The following is a 19798-nucleotide window of genomic DNA, read 5'->3' as shown; positions in this document are numbered from 1 at the left end:
ATGAAAAATCGCAACAGGTCGAAACAGTTATAAGTTTGCTGAAGAGAAGCTTCCAGCAAGTTCATAATTATTTAGTTCAGATCTCTGGAGGTGCAGCCACTTCCTCATTGCTTTGAATTGCTTCTAGACCAGCTGGTAAGTCGAGAGTTTCAGTGCATTTATTCAACTGTTTCTTCCTTTGTATTTTCATGTGCAGCAAAAGATTATGCTATCGGTTTCATTGAACAATATGTGTTAGGCCTATAGGAATTAAGTGCAGAAAAAAAATACAAGAAGACCAAAGTGCTATTGCCTGTCAAATGCTGGTGTGCGCTTGATAATAATCAAAAACAGACAGCGCCAAAGACAGTATTAAATCCACGGTTACATGAAAGTGGCCACTTCTTGTCGGCGAAGAGAAAAACAAACCAAAATAAAACCACCTTCGATCATCGACAACCCCTTGACAAAAGTTCGAAAATTCTTGGAAATTCTGACACCGTGTTTTAACTTTCGAACTTTGTCCAATTAGCGATTGAATTGACGATGGATAATCGTCAATGAATAATCCGAGAAAAGCTTGCAAATGCTCGGCCTGTCTTGGTCGTTATACTGGCAATCATTAAAGATAAATGGCAGACACTATCTCCTCGGAACAACAAGAAGCTTATCGAATAGCCTAGAGCAGATTGGTCTCCGATACCATTTTAGATACAGACCATAATTTGCCAAATTCATTAAGCTCAACATCTTTGCAACTTTTGACGATCAATTGCCAACCAGAAGGTTGTAGAAGGGTCGGCTTATAGAATCAGAGAATGCCTAAATAACAAAAGAAAAATATGACACGTGTATATAAATGGGTATATCCTTTAATACGTTAACTTGCGCACAGGCCTGGGATTGCATAATGTTCGATCACCTCATCGAAAGGATATAAATCCTACAGGCTCGTCAGAGTGAGAATATATTGTTCCAATAGGATGTTTAGGCTATAATTTATTATAATACATTTTATCAAGATGTGTGATTTTACTTCCCCATCATGTTGGAACATACAATTTCTATGAACGATTGTCTTATATCTACAGTACATCTGTACAACTGAGCATCGGATTTTTTTTTTCAAGGTTTTTCGAGGTTTATATTTGCCTAGCTATCATCTTCGATTAATACAGTGCGAATAACTAGGTAGTTTTGTTTCAAACTGGCATAATCCATTTATGATAACATCATCCGAAACCATTTAAGCCAATTGCAACCAACTGATAATCATGTTTCATCATATTATAGTGCACACATTAGTATATGCTCGCCCCCCCCCCCGAAAAATTATAGGTTAAAAGACCTGTATTTAGCCAACAAGCTTTAGCCATATAATTATCAACTCCAATTTCAAGATTAAAAGCACAGTGCTTGAGAAAGTCACGATGACAGGAACCAGGCTATTCTCTGTGTGGGACTACTTGGTGTTCGCTGCCATGCTCCTAGCTTCGGCAGCCATCGGTATCTACGCAGCCCTCACGGGGGGACGTCAGCGAACTGCCAACGAGTTTCTTCTCGGAGATCGTAAGGTGAATATCTTGCCTGTCGCACTCTCCATGATGGTGACCTTAAAATCTGCTATTTCAGTCATCGGAACTCCAGGAGAGGTCTACGTCTACAACATTATGTACGCCTGGTTTGCAGTTACCACGTGCATTAGTTCATTTCTCGCCATCAGATGGATCCTCCCAATCTATATGAGACTCAACTTGACAAGCATTTACGAGGCAAGTCAATTAGAAAGCTTACCAGAGAAGCATGTTAAGTAGTTCAGTTGCACGAAATATCATTATGAAAAATCATCAAGGGTTTTCTCATCAAAATATGACGTACTCAAAAGAATTCATTATATTGCATTACGTGAACGCAATCATATTTTAATGTATATAGGAGGAGGGGGTGCACGTCACGAGATATACAGTGACAATGAGTCATAAAGCTCACATGTCATACAGTCCATGAGTTATACAGTTCACGAGTCATACAGCCCATGAGTTCGACACTAAGCAAACAAGGCCCACGAGACCGACACATTAAGCGCCGTGTTGTACTTGTTAAATTCGTGGTCTGTTTTTGCCTAGTGTCGAACTCGTAGGCTTTATTTACCTATTTCGAACTCATGGGCTGTATGACTCGTGGGTGTCGGTCTCGTGGGTTGACCTCTGGAGGACACCGATGGATAACCAGTTTGTTTCACTAGATAATGACCTCTATCTGTGCAAAAATGTACGATTTTTTTCTCTCTCTGAACGAACAACAAACAGACGCGCACACACACACACCTACACACACACACACACACACACACACATATGTATATATATATATGTATATATATATATGAATATATATATATATATATGAATATATATATATATATGAATATATATATATATATATATATATATATATATATGTATATATATATATGAATATATATATATATATATATATATATATATATATATATATATATATATATATATATATATATATATTATATATCATATATCATATACGTGCAAGCTGTGAATCTCAACCTAAAAGGAGTCGGTCTATATTTACAGGATTTTGGATAAACCCTGTGATTCAGACACCAGGGCTGATTTTGGCCGAATTTCCAAAACTTTGTTGTTGTTGTTGTTGTTGTTTGTTTGTTTGTTTGTTTGTTTGTTTGTTTTTTGGGGGGTCGTTTTCTGTCTCTTTCGAACAAAACAGAGAATTCTGTCCCACCTCCATAGTGGTTACATGTATAATCATGTGCAAATAAGGAACTCTTCTGTACATCAAAACATGATTTCACTTCAGTACAAAATGAACAAAATTATGTCTTTCACAGTTATATAATAACTTGTAAGAAATCAACAATTCAGATTGCGAAGAATCATCCCACCTTTGTACCTCTCTCTGGTTTTGACAGTACTTCGAAATGCGATTCAACCGAGCCATGAGACTGAGTGGTTCGCTGGTTTACTCCCTGCAAACAGTAAGTAATTGTTCCTTCACTAGTTCGTCTACCTGACATCAATAATGCCTAAAAGACAAACGGAGGATGATTACCTTGGTCACTGATTACGGAAATGCCTTGATAGTTTCTTTTTAAAATCATGGCAGTGTAATTGTAATCGCTGGGTGGGGGGGGGGGGCTCGAAGTGGAATGGTACTATTCGAAGCATCAAGGCCCGTAGTTTTAAACATTAACTCGAAATTATTCAAAGTTTTCATGTTTGTTTAATATTTTGTTTAATATTTTGGATCAAATACCTGAACAAAGGAAGGGAAAATGAGGCGAGAGGTCGTGTGGTTGATGCGATAATTGTGGAGGGATCATACAGTGATCATATAGTGTAACAGTTGCTTTGTGAAATTTCACAAAGTGACCGCGAGATGTCAAAATCCGTTTGGTGATGTCACTTTTTATACAGCATTTACATCTTAATGCAGTTGCATTTCTAAATCACTAGTACTTAAATCTCACAAACACACTATATAATCTGTGCAGTTTTAAGGGCACTTTTCTTTAACAAATTTCAACACGCCAAACTTAATAACATTGAGAGACCAAGCATTTGCCTGTCCAGCTCCCAAACTGAGGAATGACCCACTATTAGAAGTCAGGATATCCCCAACTGTAGCAGTCTTTAAATCACGACTCAAAACACATCTTTTCATTTAACTATCTATCATCATCAAGTATATCAGAAGCTTTTGCAGCGCAGAAGAGTACAGTATAGAGGTTTTGCGCTTTATAAATTGATATTATTATAATATAATTTCACAGTGACGTTACGAAGCCGCGCGTGATGTCACAATATTTATGATATTGCTTTGCCACATTCTCAAAGAGCAACGTACCGCACGAGAAGCAGCGCACGATGTCACAATTGCTTTTTGCCATCATTTCGTAACATCTTGCTACATGTATTTGTAGAAAGCCGTGATAAAAGGTGACGTCATACATGCCGGCATTCTGAAATAGTAAAAAGATCACGTAAAGCTGATCTTTCAACTGATCACTGCAGAATATTTTTATTAATTGATATTCAAAACATAATGCTCGATATACGCTGCTTTCACTGTAATTATCAATATAACAATTGATTTATCAGTGGATATTGGTAATTTGCATACTAAGTTGTCAGATTTACTGTTCAGACCTTCATCATTTCTCAATATCTGCATACTATATTTTTCTTTAATAGCTTCTCTACATGGGTATCGTTCTCTACACCCCTGCCACAGCACTAAATGCAGGTAGGTAATATCATAAGAATCATAAGGACCACCAATCAATTTCGCAATTGTTGCACTTTGGTATAAGCAAACAGAAAATGAAACCAGTTACCGTCGAATATCGTATAATATAGCCGCAAGTGATTCACAAATAAAAGAGATGCAAACTAGGTTTGCGTGTACAATCTTCAAACAAAATCACTTCGATAGGCCTACTGGCGAGAAAATAGTTTATTCTTGTTATCATTAACAAACATTTTTTTTTGTTTATGTCTACTATTGTTTTCCATTCGTCCCTATAGTAACCGGCACTGACCTATGGACTGTCGTGATGTCTACTGGAGCAGTATGCATCTTCTACAGCACAGTGGTATATCTTACGTCGTTACTTCTGTCCTATAACTCCAGGGATCATGATGACAAAGAGTGTGGTATTTGATATCATGCTATAATTTGGTTTTCACTGTTGCTGATTACAACTTTTAAAATCAAGTGTCTGGACTATTCAAGCAAACAATCATAACATGAAGATTTGCATCCATGCTATTGCAGGTGATTACAGCGGGCATCATTGCAGCACAGCAATTAAGCTTCTACTAACCTTCATCAGCGTACTCACGCCATTCTAGCCACGATTTGTCAATTTTCTCAGATCGGGAGGGATCGGGTAAAAACATAAGCTGATCTGGACACAGTACGATGTTAGAACGCTCTAGGAACGATGTATTTAACACGTGAGACGCTCATATTTAATACGATGATCGAGAATGAGACATTACGATATCTGTCGCTGCAGGTGAACGAGAGTAGAACGATGTAACTACGCTGTCAGTGCGATGTTATCCGATTTGTGCATGCTGTATGTACGCTCTGAACGATCTATACGATCTTATCACGCTGTTCCCCCGTCCAGATATCTGGTAAGCGCTGCTGCTACGATGCGTCAGATCCCTGTACGCTTTTGCCGCTCTCTCCCGATCTGCCATAGATCGTGGTCCAGATCGTGACAGTGGAACGGGGGCTTAACCTTTACTTGGGATCGAGAACTGGTCAGCTATACGGTATAGTTTACCAGTTATTTCCTTGTTAATTTGGTATCATTGCCCCTGTTAATCGCTGAAAAGAATGGCTCACTACAAATATGATTTTTGCAACAGTGTTGTGTAATAGTTACCTGCAACACTGTTTCTGCGTCAGCTTTTTTTAAATTAAAAGCTGATATACATAGCAAATCAAAGTACTTGAATTTTTGCCAGTAAATTTCATTTACTTGATTTTCAGCAAGGTGTACTTAACTTAATAGTTTTAGCACGAAAAAATGAAATAACGTAATTTGCATAGGTACAAAAAGCACATTTACATAACGTTGGAAAAAATCCATATCGCTGTTGAAGGTAACAAAGTGCCAATGTAATAATGCCTAATGATCGAAGTCATGATTTCACATTAATTTACTACAACCATCACATTTACTAATGATAAACCTATCACTCCATGTTTAAAATAATTTTATATTGTAGGGCTCTGGCTCCTCAATCACAATCACTGTAAGGCTACGGTCACAACTCAGAGCGGCGACCGACCGATTTGTAGCCTTCTCGGTCGCTGCTGAAATTTTGGCACCGCCCAGCAGTTTTTGGAGATGCTGAGCAGGCTGTAAAACCCTAGCGATGGCCGAGCAGTGCCCTGTCGATTTCCCGTTGGTCACCGATTGATTTTCAGTAAAATTTGGCGAAATATGGGGATCTGCATCGCGCAGAGTCCAAGCAGTCACCGAGCGATGCCCCATCGGCAACTGGACGAGCTCCCACCGGTCACCGGCCGATTTTTACGAAATCGCTCAGCGACCGACGGGTGATCGATAGGTCATCTATCGGTGACCCGTAGGCGTACCGACGGCCACCCGCCGGTCTCTGCCGGAAATTTCTCACGAGCTACCTGTGTTTATTGGTGTACCTATGTGATTTGCGATGTGTTAATTAATTAATTAATTAAAATAAAACTCGAGGAAAAAGATCTAAGAGTTAAATTATAAACTAACAACCTCAGCTATGTGATACCACAGACAACTAGAAATTAGGAAATAAAACAAAAGGGAGGAACACCCAAGATGGAACAAAGATTAGAATAGATTAGATTTTTCCAAACTATCTTCAAAAAATCTCCAAAATATCTTCTATATTTTACAGTATTTTTTTTCCTATTCAATTTTACATTTCAATTTTCCCCATCTCTTGTCATTCATTTCTTCTGCAATCAATAGGCCTTAAATGAATAATAAGGTAATCAAACCATATTTTCCAACGTCAACATTATCAACACTTACTTTTAGCTTTCATCTCTTTTGCCCCAAAGTGGTTGCCTCTGACTTCCATGTCCGTCATGTTGGTTGCTGAGATGTTGGTGGGGTTTCCTTGCCTTTTATTCCTCCCCCTGCTTCTTCCACATAGCGTTAGATTATCTTCTCCATCTAGTCCCTGGTTTCCTTCAGTGCTTCTGTCATTTTTATCTTAACATTTTTAGTCCCTAAGTCGCTCGACGGCGACCGCTCGATCTATTATCTTGGTTTTCTACTGTGCTGTTGTCATTTTTGTCTCTATTATTTTTGTTCCCTAAATCGCTCGGCAGCGACCACTCGATTAGGTCAGTGCCTGGGCGGTTCCCGCTCGGACACCGAGCGTATTTTTGGCAGCGAGTGAAAACTGGTCGGTCGCCGCTGAAATTTTAACTCCGCGCTAAAACTTCAGCGGCGACCGACCGATGCCCCAAAAATCAGTGGCGCCTGGTCGGTCACCGGTCGGTCACCGGTCGTTGTCCGACCGGTTTTGGCTAAAAACTCGCCGACCGGTCGCCGAGCAGGCTGATTTTGGGGGTTGTGACCGTAGCCTAAATGCTGGTGTTCATTATGTTCCAGAGTGTGAATCTTGCTTCAATAACTGCAAGCCCATTGTTTTTTGTTTTTTTTTTCTCATGGGCTTACCCTATTTAAGGTTAGGAATCCCAACCGGATGATGGATCTCTTCGATCATAAAGGGTTTTTGAAATCTTTAAAGGGATCGTACAGTTCTGGTTGAGACCTAATTTCAGGTTTATAATATTTTTAGGTGAGATAATGAGAAATTTCATATGAAATATGAAATAGCATGCAATTTCATGAGGAATTCAACGTTTATTTGATAAAAATTGGTTTTGAAATGGCTGACATATCCAAAAAAGAACAATTTTAGTAAAGTGTGGGACCCACACTTTGTAACGATCGCTTTCTTTTACTTTGTTTTTGGATGTTTCAGATTTTCCAAACCCGATTTTCATCAAATAAACTTTGAATTCCTCTTAAAATGGTATGCTTTGTACTATATCATAAGTGTTTTCTTGGTATCTTGCAAAAATTTAAAAGCCTAATTCTCATCTCAACAAAAACTGTACTACCCCTTTAAAGTTTGACAGTCAAAGATTCCTCGCCAAAGTCTGAAAGAAATCTTAATAAAATTATAGTTTTCTTTCCTGAAATAAATGTAAATAAACACAGAAGTGTGCAATTTTTCTTGTGCTATTCATCAAAACAACAACGAACAAGTCTTGTGAAAAACGGTTTTGAGTTGTGGTTTTTATTTTTATTTTGAATTTCTCCTTTGCGATTCGTTATTTCTGTTGATTCAGGGAGGCATCAAGGCAGTTTTATGGGCAGATACTTTGCAAGCCTTAGTGATCGTCAGTGGTTTAATGGCCGTCATCGTCAAAGGCACAATCGACGTCGGGGGCGTTGATGAGGTGATCAGGAGAGGTGTAGAAGGAAACAGAATCTATTTTACAGAGTGAGTTTGGGCATTTCTGTTACTGGTGACTGTTTGAAAATGTGCATAATTGTATACCAAGAAATTGTCAATCATTTAATACTTTTGATAAAGATGTATTATGACAGACGCATATGTATATAGGACAAGGTAAAGCATGTTAAGCTGTTAAAGGGATGGTGCAGTTTCGGTTGAGATGGGACTTCAGGGGTCCATTTCATAAAACTTGTAATCAGTGACAAATTGTCATAGATGTGACAATCTACTGAAATCCTTTCATCTGATTGGCTGAGAGCAAATTTGTCATAAAAATGTGGCAGTTGTCACTGATGACAAGTTTTATGAAACAGGCCCCAGGTGTCCAACAGTTATTGATGATGATTTTTTTTTTTTGAGATAATGAAAACCTCTTATGGAATAGGAGAGAACATTTAATTCTGAGAGGAAGTCAATGTTTATTTGACGAAAATTAGCCTTGAAATGGCTGAGATATCCAGAGGAAAGGGGTCCTAAAAGAGGGACCCACCTTTTATTCGGACCTCTTTGGTTTGCTTGTTTGATATTTCATCCATTTTAAAGCCGATTTTTATCAAAAAAACCTTTGAATTCCTCTCAGAATTGTATTTTTTGAACATTTCACAAAGTGGCTTCTAACGTGTCTAAGTAAGCCCTATCTTGTAAAATCTTGAAAGATTAATTCTCACCTGAACCGATACTATATCTTCCCCTTAAGCTCAGTAAACTGACAAAAAAAAAAAAATATATATATATATATATATATATATATATCTTTATCCCAAAGTTTTCATGCTTTAGAATACACTGTCAGACTGTATATACAGATGCAATGAACGGGATCTGTTTTGTTCATAACAATAGGATGAGTCCGGATCCTCGTATAACGTATTCAGTCTGGACTATGCTGTTCGGTAACACTTTTTTGCAACTCTGCATGTTCACGAATCAGATGATTGGTCAGCGACTGTTGGCCTGTGGATCGAAGAAAAAAGCTCAAATGTAGGTACCATGCTAGTTATCAAAACAATTCTGGAATTTTTGAAAATTGTTTATTGTATAATTTCTTTGTTGTAGTAGTTATTGTTATTATTATCGTTATCTTTATTGTTATTGTTATTGTTATTGTTATTGTTATTGTTATTGTTATTGTTATTTATTGTTATTGTTACTGTTATTGGTATTGTTATTGTTATTGTTATTATTGTTATTCTGGAAAGTGTGGATCAATCAGGATATTATGGTTGCTTTGACCTGTGAGAGAGTAGAATGTTAAAGGATAAAGAGTTTTGATAATGGTTGCAGATATAGTATGAATAATCATCATAGCAATGACAATAATTTCATCGACTAAGGTTACTTTAATGACAATTGTACAGGAGATTTGTTGAGATCGAGCATTTGAGTTCATTTCAGCAAACAGAGAGTTTGTATGGGCTCACGTCACGAGGTATAGGACACCAACAAGTCACACACCCCACAAGTCATCATAGTCCTACTGACCACAAGTCATATTATCAAGATTATAGCCCACGAGCTTACTGCACTTTTGTATTGCTCCATCGTCATATCATTACGTTTTGTTTAAATTTGTGACACCCATATAATTAATTTTGATTTTATTTGAGAAGCAGAATAAATAGGAACGAACACACCCTTCTTTTCAATTTTTAGGTCAAGACTATATCTGTATAACACGTGGGTGTCCAACTCCTGAGATGACTCGTGGGGGGAGGGGGGGGGGCTAGCACAAGACAGTTTTGTGGGGAATTGCCCATTTTGTATATTATCATTATTGTTGTTATTGTTATCATCATCATCATCATCACCATTGTTATTTACTCTTCAATGCTGCTATTACAATCAAGCACTTGGTGAATATGGCCTGCTCCCGCCTTTTTTCTTCCTCTTTACCTGGTGGGAACAAGTTTATAGGCGATTCCTTTTATCTCACTGTCGTTATGTTTAAACTTTAAAGATTGTTTTGATTATACTGGTTTTTTTATTTTGTTGTCAGATACATGTGTTGTCATTTTCATGTATGATTTCCACAAAAAAAAATGCAGAAATAACATCATACTGAACTGAACTTAAACCCTCTGTGTATGTCTTTAGGGGGGTCAGGGCGGAGGGGGTGGGGACTTGTACCCACACCGACCACTCAAATTGTGAGGTGCCTATCCCATCCTCCCTCCCCTTTGTCTGTATATCTATAATACGATATCATTGTTGAAAGTGTCATAACAGTCAAGGTTGTCTTATTTTGCTTGCTACTTTGCAGGGCTGTAGGAATCGCTGCTATCTCTAATATATTCCTCAATTACCTCTGCATTGTTGCTGGTCTGGTGATGTACGCATATTACAAAGACTGTGACCCTTTGACCCAAGGTGTGGTTAGCAACAGAGATCAGGTAACACTGTTTAGAAATCATACTTATAATGATCATAATCATGATATACGGAGATAGATACCGTTTCTAGTATGATATAGTCCTAAATTTACCAAGAAGAATAATTCTGTTTTTCAGTCCTGGCAGTGGATGGGTAATTATTTTCTTCTGTTCTGCTTAGCAATATAGTGAAGTAGACGAGTCGTTGTGATAGTTTCAAAATGTAAATTTTTATCCTCGGTATAACATTACTCAAATTTTGTCTTACAGCTATCCACCAATCTACCTATAAATGAATGTGTAGGCCTACATAATACTTTTCGACTTGTACTTTGATGAATGAACAGTGGCACAATTGATAATGAATGTCTATATAGCACTTTCAACAGTTCAAACGTCTGCTTTACTGTACAGACTACATTGTAAGTGCTGGGCACTGTGGGTTCATGCTTCGCATTGTGGTCTGGGGAGGTGGAATTTCATCTTCTTCTTCTTAAACAATGACGTTCTCTCCACAATCAGTGTGGGTAAATCAAGCCGGCCAGCCGTGCAATAGATCCTATAAGACACGTTTGTGTATCGTAACGCATTGATGCATATTGATATACGCGCACCCGTTTGCGCTGCCAGCAAGACCTGTACGAGCCAGATCTAGATCTAGGCCTATCTGTTGGTCTGTGGGGCCGGGAAATGTGCAAACGCCGGGAAATATGCAAACGCCTGGAAATGTGCAAACGTCTCGCCGGGAAATGTGCAAACGCCGGGAAATGTGCAAACGTCGTGCCGGGAAATGTGCAAATCTCTAAATTTCATCAACGGGAAATGTGCAAACGTGGCGCCGGGAAATGTGCAAATGTTCAATTTTGCCGGGAAATGTGCAAAACGTCGCCGGGGAATGTGCAAACCATTCATTTCACCTATATTATGTAGAGATGGAAGAAAAACTCTCAATCAAAGCTGCGCACGAACCATTACCACCTTTACCACCTGTCTTAGCGACCATCTGTCTTGGGTATTTTTATATTACATTTTCAGCATTTTCTTGCAAACCCTACAACGAATTTTCACCAGATTTGGCAGATAACATCTTAATGGTAATATGACCGTAATTTGTCAAAATAAGCCCCCCCCCCCCCCACCAGTCCTAAGGAGGGGGGGGGGGAGTTGAAGCCTCAGAGTCCCTAAACGCTTGATTTTATTTTTCTTCATCTGTCGAACCGAAAAAGAAAGAGCTAATTAAGTTAGTGCTATGAAGACATTAATGACTAAAATTTCATGTTTGATTATGGCGGACCCAGGGGTGCCCTGATCGGGGGTGAGGGGGAGGGGGGGTTAAAGCTTCACTTTTAACATCCCAAAAATCTGGATTTTTAAAAAAAAAATCTTTTTCTGTCAACCCGAAAAAGATAGAGCTAAGTTAGTGCTATGAAGACATTAACGTGATTAATGAATGAAATTTCGTGTTTGATTATGGCCGATCAAGGGGTGCCCAGATCAGGGGGGGGGGGGGGGTGATGGGTGGAGGGGGATATTTCTTCTTCTTCTTCTTCTGATTAAGTCTGCCTCCTTCAACAGACTGAAGATTCTTGCAGATATTCCACATTTTTAGCATCTTCTGAAATATCTATGAGGGATTTTCACCAAACTTGACAGATAGCAAGATTATGCTAATAGTTATGATCTTAATTTGTTCAAATGAGCGGGGGGGGGGGTCCATCTCCTCCCACCTTAGGGGCTGGGGCAGTGCTCATCTAGACAAATTGAGGTCATTTTACCAGATAAATACGCTACGCTACGTTTCAAGCTTGGCAAATATCTATGAGGGTTTCAAGAAGAAGCTGAATATGTGACAAATCCGCCTCCGCCGCACTTAACATTAATTCATGAATTAACTTACCATAACAGGCACCAGCACTCTATTAGCTCTATTTTTTTTTTTTTTAAGCTGATATATGATTTTATTATCCGAGGGATGCGTCTTGAGTTTTCAGGAAAAAGACAAAAAATGTGAAAATTAAGCCCCCTTCTTACCCACTCCCCTTTTGGGGCATCCCTTCATCTGTCATAGTAAACTTGAACCTACATCATGCATTAACTGTATTTACAGTACTATCACCATAAAGATGCTATCTGCCAAGTTTGGTGAAAATTCGTCATAGATTTTTCAAGAAGATGGAGAAAATTTTGAAAATCCCCCTCCTCCCCCTGGTTACAGCTCGTTATTCCGAAGGTTCGTTATTCCGAAATGCTCTTTATTCCTAAGATTCGTTATTCCGAAGGTTCATTGTTCCGAATTTCATTTACGGATTAACCAGTCTTCGGAATAACGACCCTTCGGAATAACGCCACAAATTTTCAGACTAACGAACCCTTTTTCATTTTCGGATTAACCCTAACTTACCTGGGCTATTTAGAGAGCTTGAATTCCTGGGGGGGGGGGGCATTATGCCCCCCTTCAGATCTCGGCCGTTGCTAGCGCGATCGCCGCAAAATTTTGCATGAACATAAAGCCGGATGTAATCTACAAGATTGTTTAGTTAAATTTTCAAAAAATTTGCATTTTCTATTTTAGATAAATTAATTATGCCAATATATACAAAAAAAAACACATTTTCGTCGGTAATTGGCTTATAAAAGCTTATGGAATGCTGATTTTTGGTGTAAATATTCCTAGTGACATTCTAAACATTTGTGCGTTAAAGAAAATCAGTATCGAAATTAATTTCTTATGTTTTTTATTGTTTTATCAATTTTTTATATATTTCCTTGTTTTTCGAACTTATGTTTTTGTAGTTTTTTTCAGCAGAATCTGTCATACAAATTTTTTGAAGCATAGTTATATTAAAATGAATTGATTTCAGCCATCAAAATTAAAAATATGAATTTTTATATGAATTAATTGAAAAAACACAATTTGTATTGACTTTGTACACAAAATCACGTTTTTGAGCAATTTTGGGGTTGACGAAAATTTTTTGAAGGGGCGTGACTTCGGAACGGTATGCCCGGGCGCGACAAATTTGGTCTCAAAAGTTGTGCGAGACTTGAAATTAAAAGTCAGCTAGCGGCGCGGTCAAAAAAAAATTTGCGCGCCGGAATGGTCGCGGAATTCGTCGAGGGGGGGGGGGGGCATTATGCCCCACCCCCCAGGTAAGTTAGGGTTAACGAACCTCTAGGTATAGGGACTTTTCGTGTTTCGGATTAACGAACCTCTAGGTATAGGGACTTTGCGTGTTTCGGATTAACGACCCTTCGGAATAACGAACCTTCGGAATAACGAACAGCACCCCCTCCCCCTCACCCTCATCTACCCCCGATCAGAGCACCCCGAGACCCGCCATAATCAAACATGAGATTTCGGTCATTAATGTCTTTACAGCACCAACTTTTTCGGTTCGACAGAAGTAAAAAAAAAAAAAAAAATCAAGAGAATAGAGACTCTGAAGGTTCAACCCCCCCCCCCTCCTCGTCGGCGGAGGGGGGGGGGGGGATTCAATTTAACAAATTAAGATCGAATCACCATAAATATACTATCTGCCAAGTTTGGTGAAAATCCGTCATAGATTTTACAAGACTATGCAGAAAATGTGGAAAATCCCTTCCTCACCCTCACACCCCTTATCAGGGCACTCCTGGACCCGTCATAATCAAACCTGAAATTTTAGTAACTATATTGTCTTCATATTACGTAGTTCCATATTCTTCGGTTCAACAGAAGAAGATTACAAATTCCAGAGTTTAGGGACCTGAAACTTCAACTCCTCCTCCCCCCCCCCCCCCCCCCCTTGGCGGTGGGAGGGGGTGGGGCTCATTTTACCATATAAGATCATATCACCGTAAAGATGGTATCTGCCAAGTTTGGTGAAAATCCTTCTTGAGATTTATTAAGAAGATGCAGTAAATGTGGACAATCCCCCTCCTCTCCATCACTTCCCCTCCCCCACCCCCAATCAGGGCACCCCTAGCTGGATCCGCCATAATCAAACATGAAATTTCAGTCATTAATGTCTTCAAGGCACTAACTTAGCTCTATCTTTTTTTTTTTTTTTTTGTTCGACAGAAAAAGATTTTAAAAAGGGACTCTGAGGCTTCAACTCTCCCCCCCCCCCCCTTTTTCGGCCGGGGGTGGGGGGGGGGGGGGATTGGGGGCTAATTTCAATTCATAAAGATCATATCACCGTAATGAGGCTATCTGACAAGTTTAGTGAAAATCTGTCCTAGACTTTTCAAGAAGATACTGACAATGTAGAACATCCCTCTCCTCCCCTCATCGCCCCCCCCCCCCCCGCGATCCGGACGCCCCTGGATCCGTCATAATCAAACATGCAATTTTAGTCGTTAATGTCTTCATAGCACTAGTTTAGGGACTCTGATGCTTCAATTTGAAGACTCCTCCCACTTACGGCCCCGTGCCCTGCATCCCTGGATCTGCCATTAAACGTGAACTCCTGTCATCAATATTTTAAAGAACCAACCTAGCTCATTCTTATTTGGTTATATGATACGAGAAGAATTTTGATAATACCGTAGTTCTGGGACTTTGAGGCCCCCTCCCCTTTTTCGGGGGGGGGGGGGATGGCTACTATATAAACAAGTTGAAATTGAGATCCCATTGCCATAATCGTGCTACCTGCCAATTTTGTTTAAAATCTGTCAAGGATTTCATTAAGAAAATCTAAATGGCGGAAGTTCATGGGCAGTTCTGATATGGAGTTTATCTACTATCTTTATACACAATATCGCTAAAGTAAATGATTTGCACATTTCCCGGCGACGTTTTGCACATTTCCCGGCAAAAATGAACTTTTGCACATTTCCCGGCGTCACGTTTGCACATTTCCCGTTGATGAAATTTGCACATTTCCCGGCGAGACGTTCGCACATTTCCCGGCGTTTGCACATTTCCTGGCAAGACGTTTGCACATTTCCCGGCGTTTTGCACATTTCCCGGCGAGACGTTTGCACAATTCCCGGCGTTTGCACATTCCCGGCGTTTGCACATTTCCCGGCTCCACATGGTCCTCCTCCTAGATAGGGTTAATGGTAGATCTACTTTGGTCTAGATCAGGCCCATATCAAGTGTTGTATTAAGTATTCAATGTTTTATCATTCATGCGACGGTTCGAATGTTACAGTCGGTGCAAGTTTAACCGTTCTATTCAACTCCGCTTTTCGTCGCTGAACAACGGTTTATAAACTTGCACGCTCATGTTCTATTCGGAACAATCGCACCCGGTAACATTGAGTAATTTTGTATACATGTACTATTCGTGTCTCGCTCGAGTGATCACGAAGTTTCATACAAAAGAAATGGGCATTCATTTTCAGGCGCGCCGGAAGCAGTTTTGGATTGGGGGGGGGGGGGGGCAAACATTGGAGGGGGCTCAAGATTAGACCATGCATATGTTACACAATATACACATACACACACACACACACACACGCACACACATCTATTATATATATATATATATATATATATATAAAGACGATGAAGACAAACAAGTTGACATAATGCATTAGAATCCAACTTCATTTATTTGTAAACCAAATTTTCGACCCTTGCACGGATCTTCCTCAGGGTAACAGGCCTGGTGTGGATTACATCCGCGAGAACAAGCCCAAGGTCCTGTTCCTGCTTGGAGCTGACGAGGGAACAATCACAAGGGCCGACCTTCCCAAGGACTGCTTTGTTGTCTACCAAGGTCACCATGGCGATGCGGGAGCCACCATGGCTGATGTGGTTCTTCTAGGTGCAGCCTACACAGAGAAGACTGCTACTTATATACATATATATATATATATATACATATATATATATATATATGTATATATATATATATGTATATATATATACATATATATATATATACATATATATATATATATATATATATATATATATGTATGTATATATATATATATATATATATATATATACATTATATATATACATGTATATATATATATATATATATATATATGTAAAGTGGCGTACGGTGGGTCGAAACATGGGGGGCACCATAAAGTAATTTTAGACGGTCTGTATGCTTACAAGTGCGTGTGTGCGTGAGCAATAATGGGACTACAATACATTACGGAATGTGATACATTCAACAACACAGTCATTGAGGAACATTGTAAGTTTTCCTTACATGGATTATGGAATGACGGTGTGAAACGATCGACAAATTATATACTGTCAGCAACATAAGGTGAATGGCATAACAATAAAATGCGAGCGATCGAAGCGAGCGAGCTTGGAAATTTTGATATTCTAAAGTTCCAAAACTGGAGTTTTAATTGCAGCTATATATTTCGCTTTGGAAATAAATGGGGGCGCATCGGGCGCAACTGCTGGCAATTATTGGCAGCAACATCAGGAGAATGGCATAACGATTCAATGCAAGCGAGCGAAGCGAGCAAGCTTGAAAATGTTGACATTCTACAGTCCCAAAACTGGGGTTTGTAGTTATATCTTTCACTTTGGAAATTAATGGGGCGGCGCATCGGGCGCAACTGCTGGCAATTACTGGCAGCAACATTAGGAGAATGGCATAACGATTGAATGCGAGCGAGCAAAGCGAGCGAGCTTGAGAATTTTGACATTTTACAGTTCAAAAACTACCGTTTGTAGTTATATCTTTCGCTTTGGAAATTAAGGGGGGGGGGCATCGGGCGCAACTGCTGGCAATTACTGGCAGCAACGTCAGGAGAGTGGCATAACGATTGAATGCGAGCGAGCGAAGCGAGCGAGCTTGAAAATTTTGACATGTTACAGTCCAAAAACTCCCGTTTAGTAGCTATATCTTTCGCTTTGGAAATTAAGGGGGGGCATCGGGCGCAACTGCTGGCAATTACTGGCAGCAACGTTAGGAGAATGGCATAACGATTGAATGCGAGCGACCAAAGCGAGCGAGATTGAGAATTTTGACATTTTACAGTTCAAAAACTACCGTCGTTTGTAGTTATATCTTTCGCTTTGGAAATTAAGGGGGGCATCGGGCGCAACTGCTGGCAATTACTGGCGGCAACGTTAGGAGAGTGGCATAACGATTGAATGCGAGCGAGTGAAGCGAGCGAGCTTGAAAATGTTGACACGTTACAGTCCAAAAACTCCCGTTTGTAACTATACCTTTCGCTTTGGAAATTAAGGGGGGGGCATCGGGCGCAACTGCTGGCAATTACTGGCAGCAACATTAGGAGAGTGGCATAACGATTCAATGCGAGCGAGCTTGAAAACTTTGACATTTTACAGTCCCAAAACTCCCGTTTGTAGCTATATTCATTTTTCGCTTTGGAAATTAAGGGGTGGGAGATCGGGCGCAACTACTGGCAATTACTGTCAGCAACATTAGGAGAATGGCATAACGATTCAATGCGAGCGAGCGAAGCGAGCGAGCTTGAAAATTTTGACATGTTACAGTCCAAAAACTCCCGTTTAGTAGCTATATCTTTCGCTTTGGAAATTAAGGGGGGGGGGCATCAGGCGCAACTGCTGGCAATTACTGGCAGCAACGTTAGGAGAATGGCATAACGATTGAATGCGAGCGAGCAAAGCGAGCGAGCTTGAGAATTTTGACATTTTACAGTTCAAAAACTACCGTTTGTAGTTATATCTTTCGCTTTGGAAATTAAGGGGGGCATCGGGCGCAACTGCTGGCAATTACTGGCGGCAACGTTAGGAGAGTGGCATAACGATTGAATGCGAGCGAGCGAAGCGAGCGAGCTTGAAAATGTTGACATGTTACAGTCCAAAAACTCCCGTTTGTAACTATACCTTTCGCTTTGGAAATTAAGGGGAGGGGGCATCGGGCGCAACTGCTGGCAATTACTGGCAGCAACATTAGGAGAGTGGCATAACGATTCAATGCGAGCGAGCTTGAAAACTTTGACATTTTACAGTCCCAAAACTCCCGTTTGTAGCTATATTCATTTTTCGCTTTGGAAATTAAGGGGTGGGGGCATCGGGCGCAACTACTGGCAATTACTGTCAGCAACATTAGGAGAATGGCATAACGATTCAATGCGAGCGAGCGAAGCGAGCGAGCTTGAAAATTTTGACATTCTAGAGTCCAACAACTGCCGTCGTAGCTATGTTTTTCGCTTTAGAAATTAAGGGGGAGGCGCATCGTGCTCAGCTGCTGGATGCGAGCAAGCGAAGCGAGCGAGCTTGAAAATTTTGACATTTTACAGTCCAAAAGCTGCCGTTTGTAGCCATATTTTTTCCCTTTTATTCATATATATACATATTTATTTTACTTTCTTTGTTTATTCATTTATTTCTATTTTTATTATTACTATTTCTTTTTTTTTTTTTTTTTTTTTGGGGGGGGGGCTTTTTGGGGGGGCAAAAATGCGTTTTGCCTCCCCCCCCCACTTTTTGGATTGGGCCGGAAGTGGGGCGGCCGCCCCCTGCCCCCCCCCCCCCCCCCCCACTTCCGGCGCCTATGTTCATTTTGTTATAATCTTCAACTTATGAATTTCTCAATTGATAATCTCTCGCTACAAAATCGTAATTTCATTTAAGAATTCGTTTTATGACAGTGTCTGTGAATCTTCGCCCTATACACAAGAAAATGCTTCTCAGTAAAGCCCCGTCTTAAAGGTATTAGCCCACATTTGTAAACCTGCAGCAATTGGTCTCATAGTTAGCATGGAGTTGGGTATGATTGCAGTAACACCTGTGCAAAATTTTGTTCCAATTAGTCCGTTACTTTCATAGAAATAAATGAAAATGCACCGCATGCATGTGTATAACGCTCGCTAGCTCCGTCCACGTACGTACTACATGCATGCGATACATGTGTAAGTTAATGTACGTAGCTAGCCCGCGCTCGTAATTCGATTTTGGGTCGGGTTGACCCGGTAGAAAAGTTGATTTTAAAACGATGATTTTCTCTCTTTTATCGAATGGTATAGATAAAGAGCAACAGGTGAGGTATATTACTGTTATAACTTGTACTTAAGTCATATTGGACCTGTTTTATGCAGTTTTGATTTCGTGGGTTTGCAAATGTGGGCTAATATCTTTAACAGGCCACAAAATGCAGGGTAGCTTCGGGGTGGCCTCGTGGTAGCCCCCGGCGAAAAGACTGCTCTCCGGGAAAGATTAGGGAGCTTTAGATCCTCGCGACGGGGACGTTTAGAAGGGTGGGGGAACCTGATCTGAGCATGCGCAGAGTACGTATAAAAGTCGATCTCTAGCTCAAGTCGTCTGAGTTTTCACTACACGTTCTGTACTAATTTTACGTCCGCTCAATAACGACGTAGAAAGCTATTTCAAGCACCGATCATTATGGGGGCACCATTATGTTGTTGTTGTTTTTTTAATGAGTTGCA

The 19798-nt window shown here is 40.0% G+C and overlaps 1 protein-coding gene across 1 annotated transcript; it reads left to right on the top strand.

The window, feature by feature from the left end:
• The first annotated feature begins 1409 nt into the window (after window positions 1-1409).
• On the top strand, window positions 1410-19536 carry LOC140232803 (sodium-coupled monocarboxylate transporter 1-like). Its single transcript, XM_072312920.1, has 8 exons — window positions 1410-1751; window positions 2945-3010; window positions 4227-4278; window positions 4560-4627; window positions 7918-8072; window positions 10348-10477; window positions 16038-16209; window positions 19496-19536. Exons 1-8 carry the CDS (start codon window positions 1410-1412, stop codon window positions 19534-19536), a joined length of 1026 nt encoding a protein of 341 aa, XP_072169021.1.
• The last annotated feature ends 262 nt before the right edge of the window (window positions 19537-19798 follow it).

This window comes from Diadema setosum, chromosome 9 (genome assembly GCF_964275005.1).
Source record: "Diadema setosum chromosome 9, eeDiaSeto1, whole genome shotgun sequence".
Classification (NCBI taxonomy): Eukaryota; Metazoa; Echinodermata; class Echinoidea; order Diadematoida; family Diadematidae; genus Diadema; species Diadema setosum.
The sequence above is the reverse complement of the archived record's forward strand: the minus strand, read 5'-3'. Positions and strand labels throughout refer to the sequence as shown.

Coding starts and splice junctions, on each gene's coding strand:
- LOC140232803 (XM_072312920.1), top strand. CDS start 1,410: ATGACAGGAACCAGGCTATTCTCTGTGTGGGACTACTTGGTGTTCGCT. Junction 1,752..2,944: donor ACTTGACAAGCATTTACGAG/GCAAGTCAATTA, acceptor TGGTTTTGACAG/TACTTCGAAATGCGATTCAA. Junction 3,011..4,226: donor TGGTTTACTCCCTGCAAACA/GTAAGTAATTGT, acceptor TTTCTTTAATAG/CTTCTCTACATGGGTATCGT.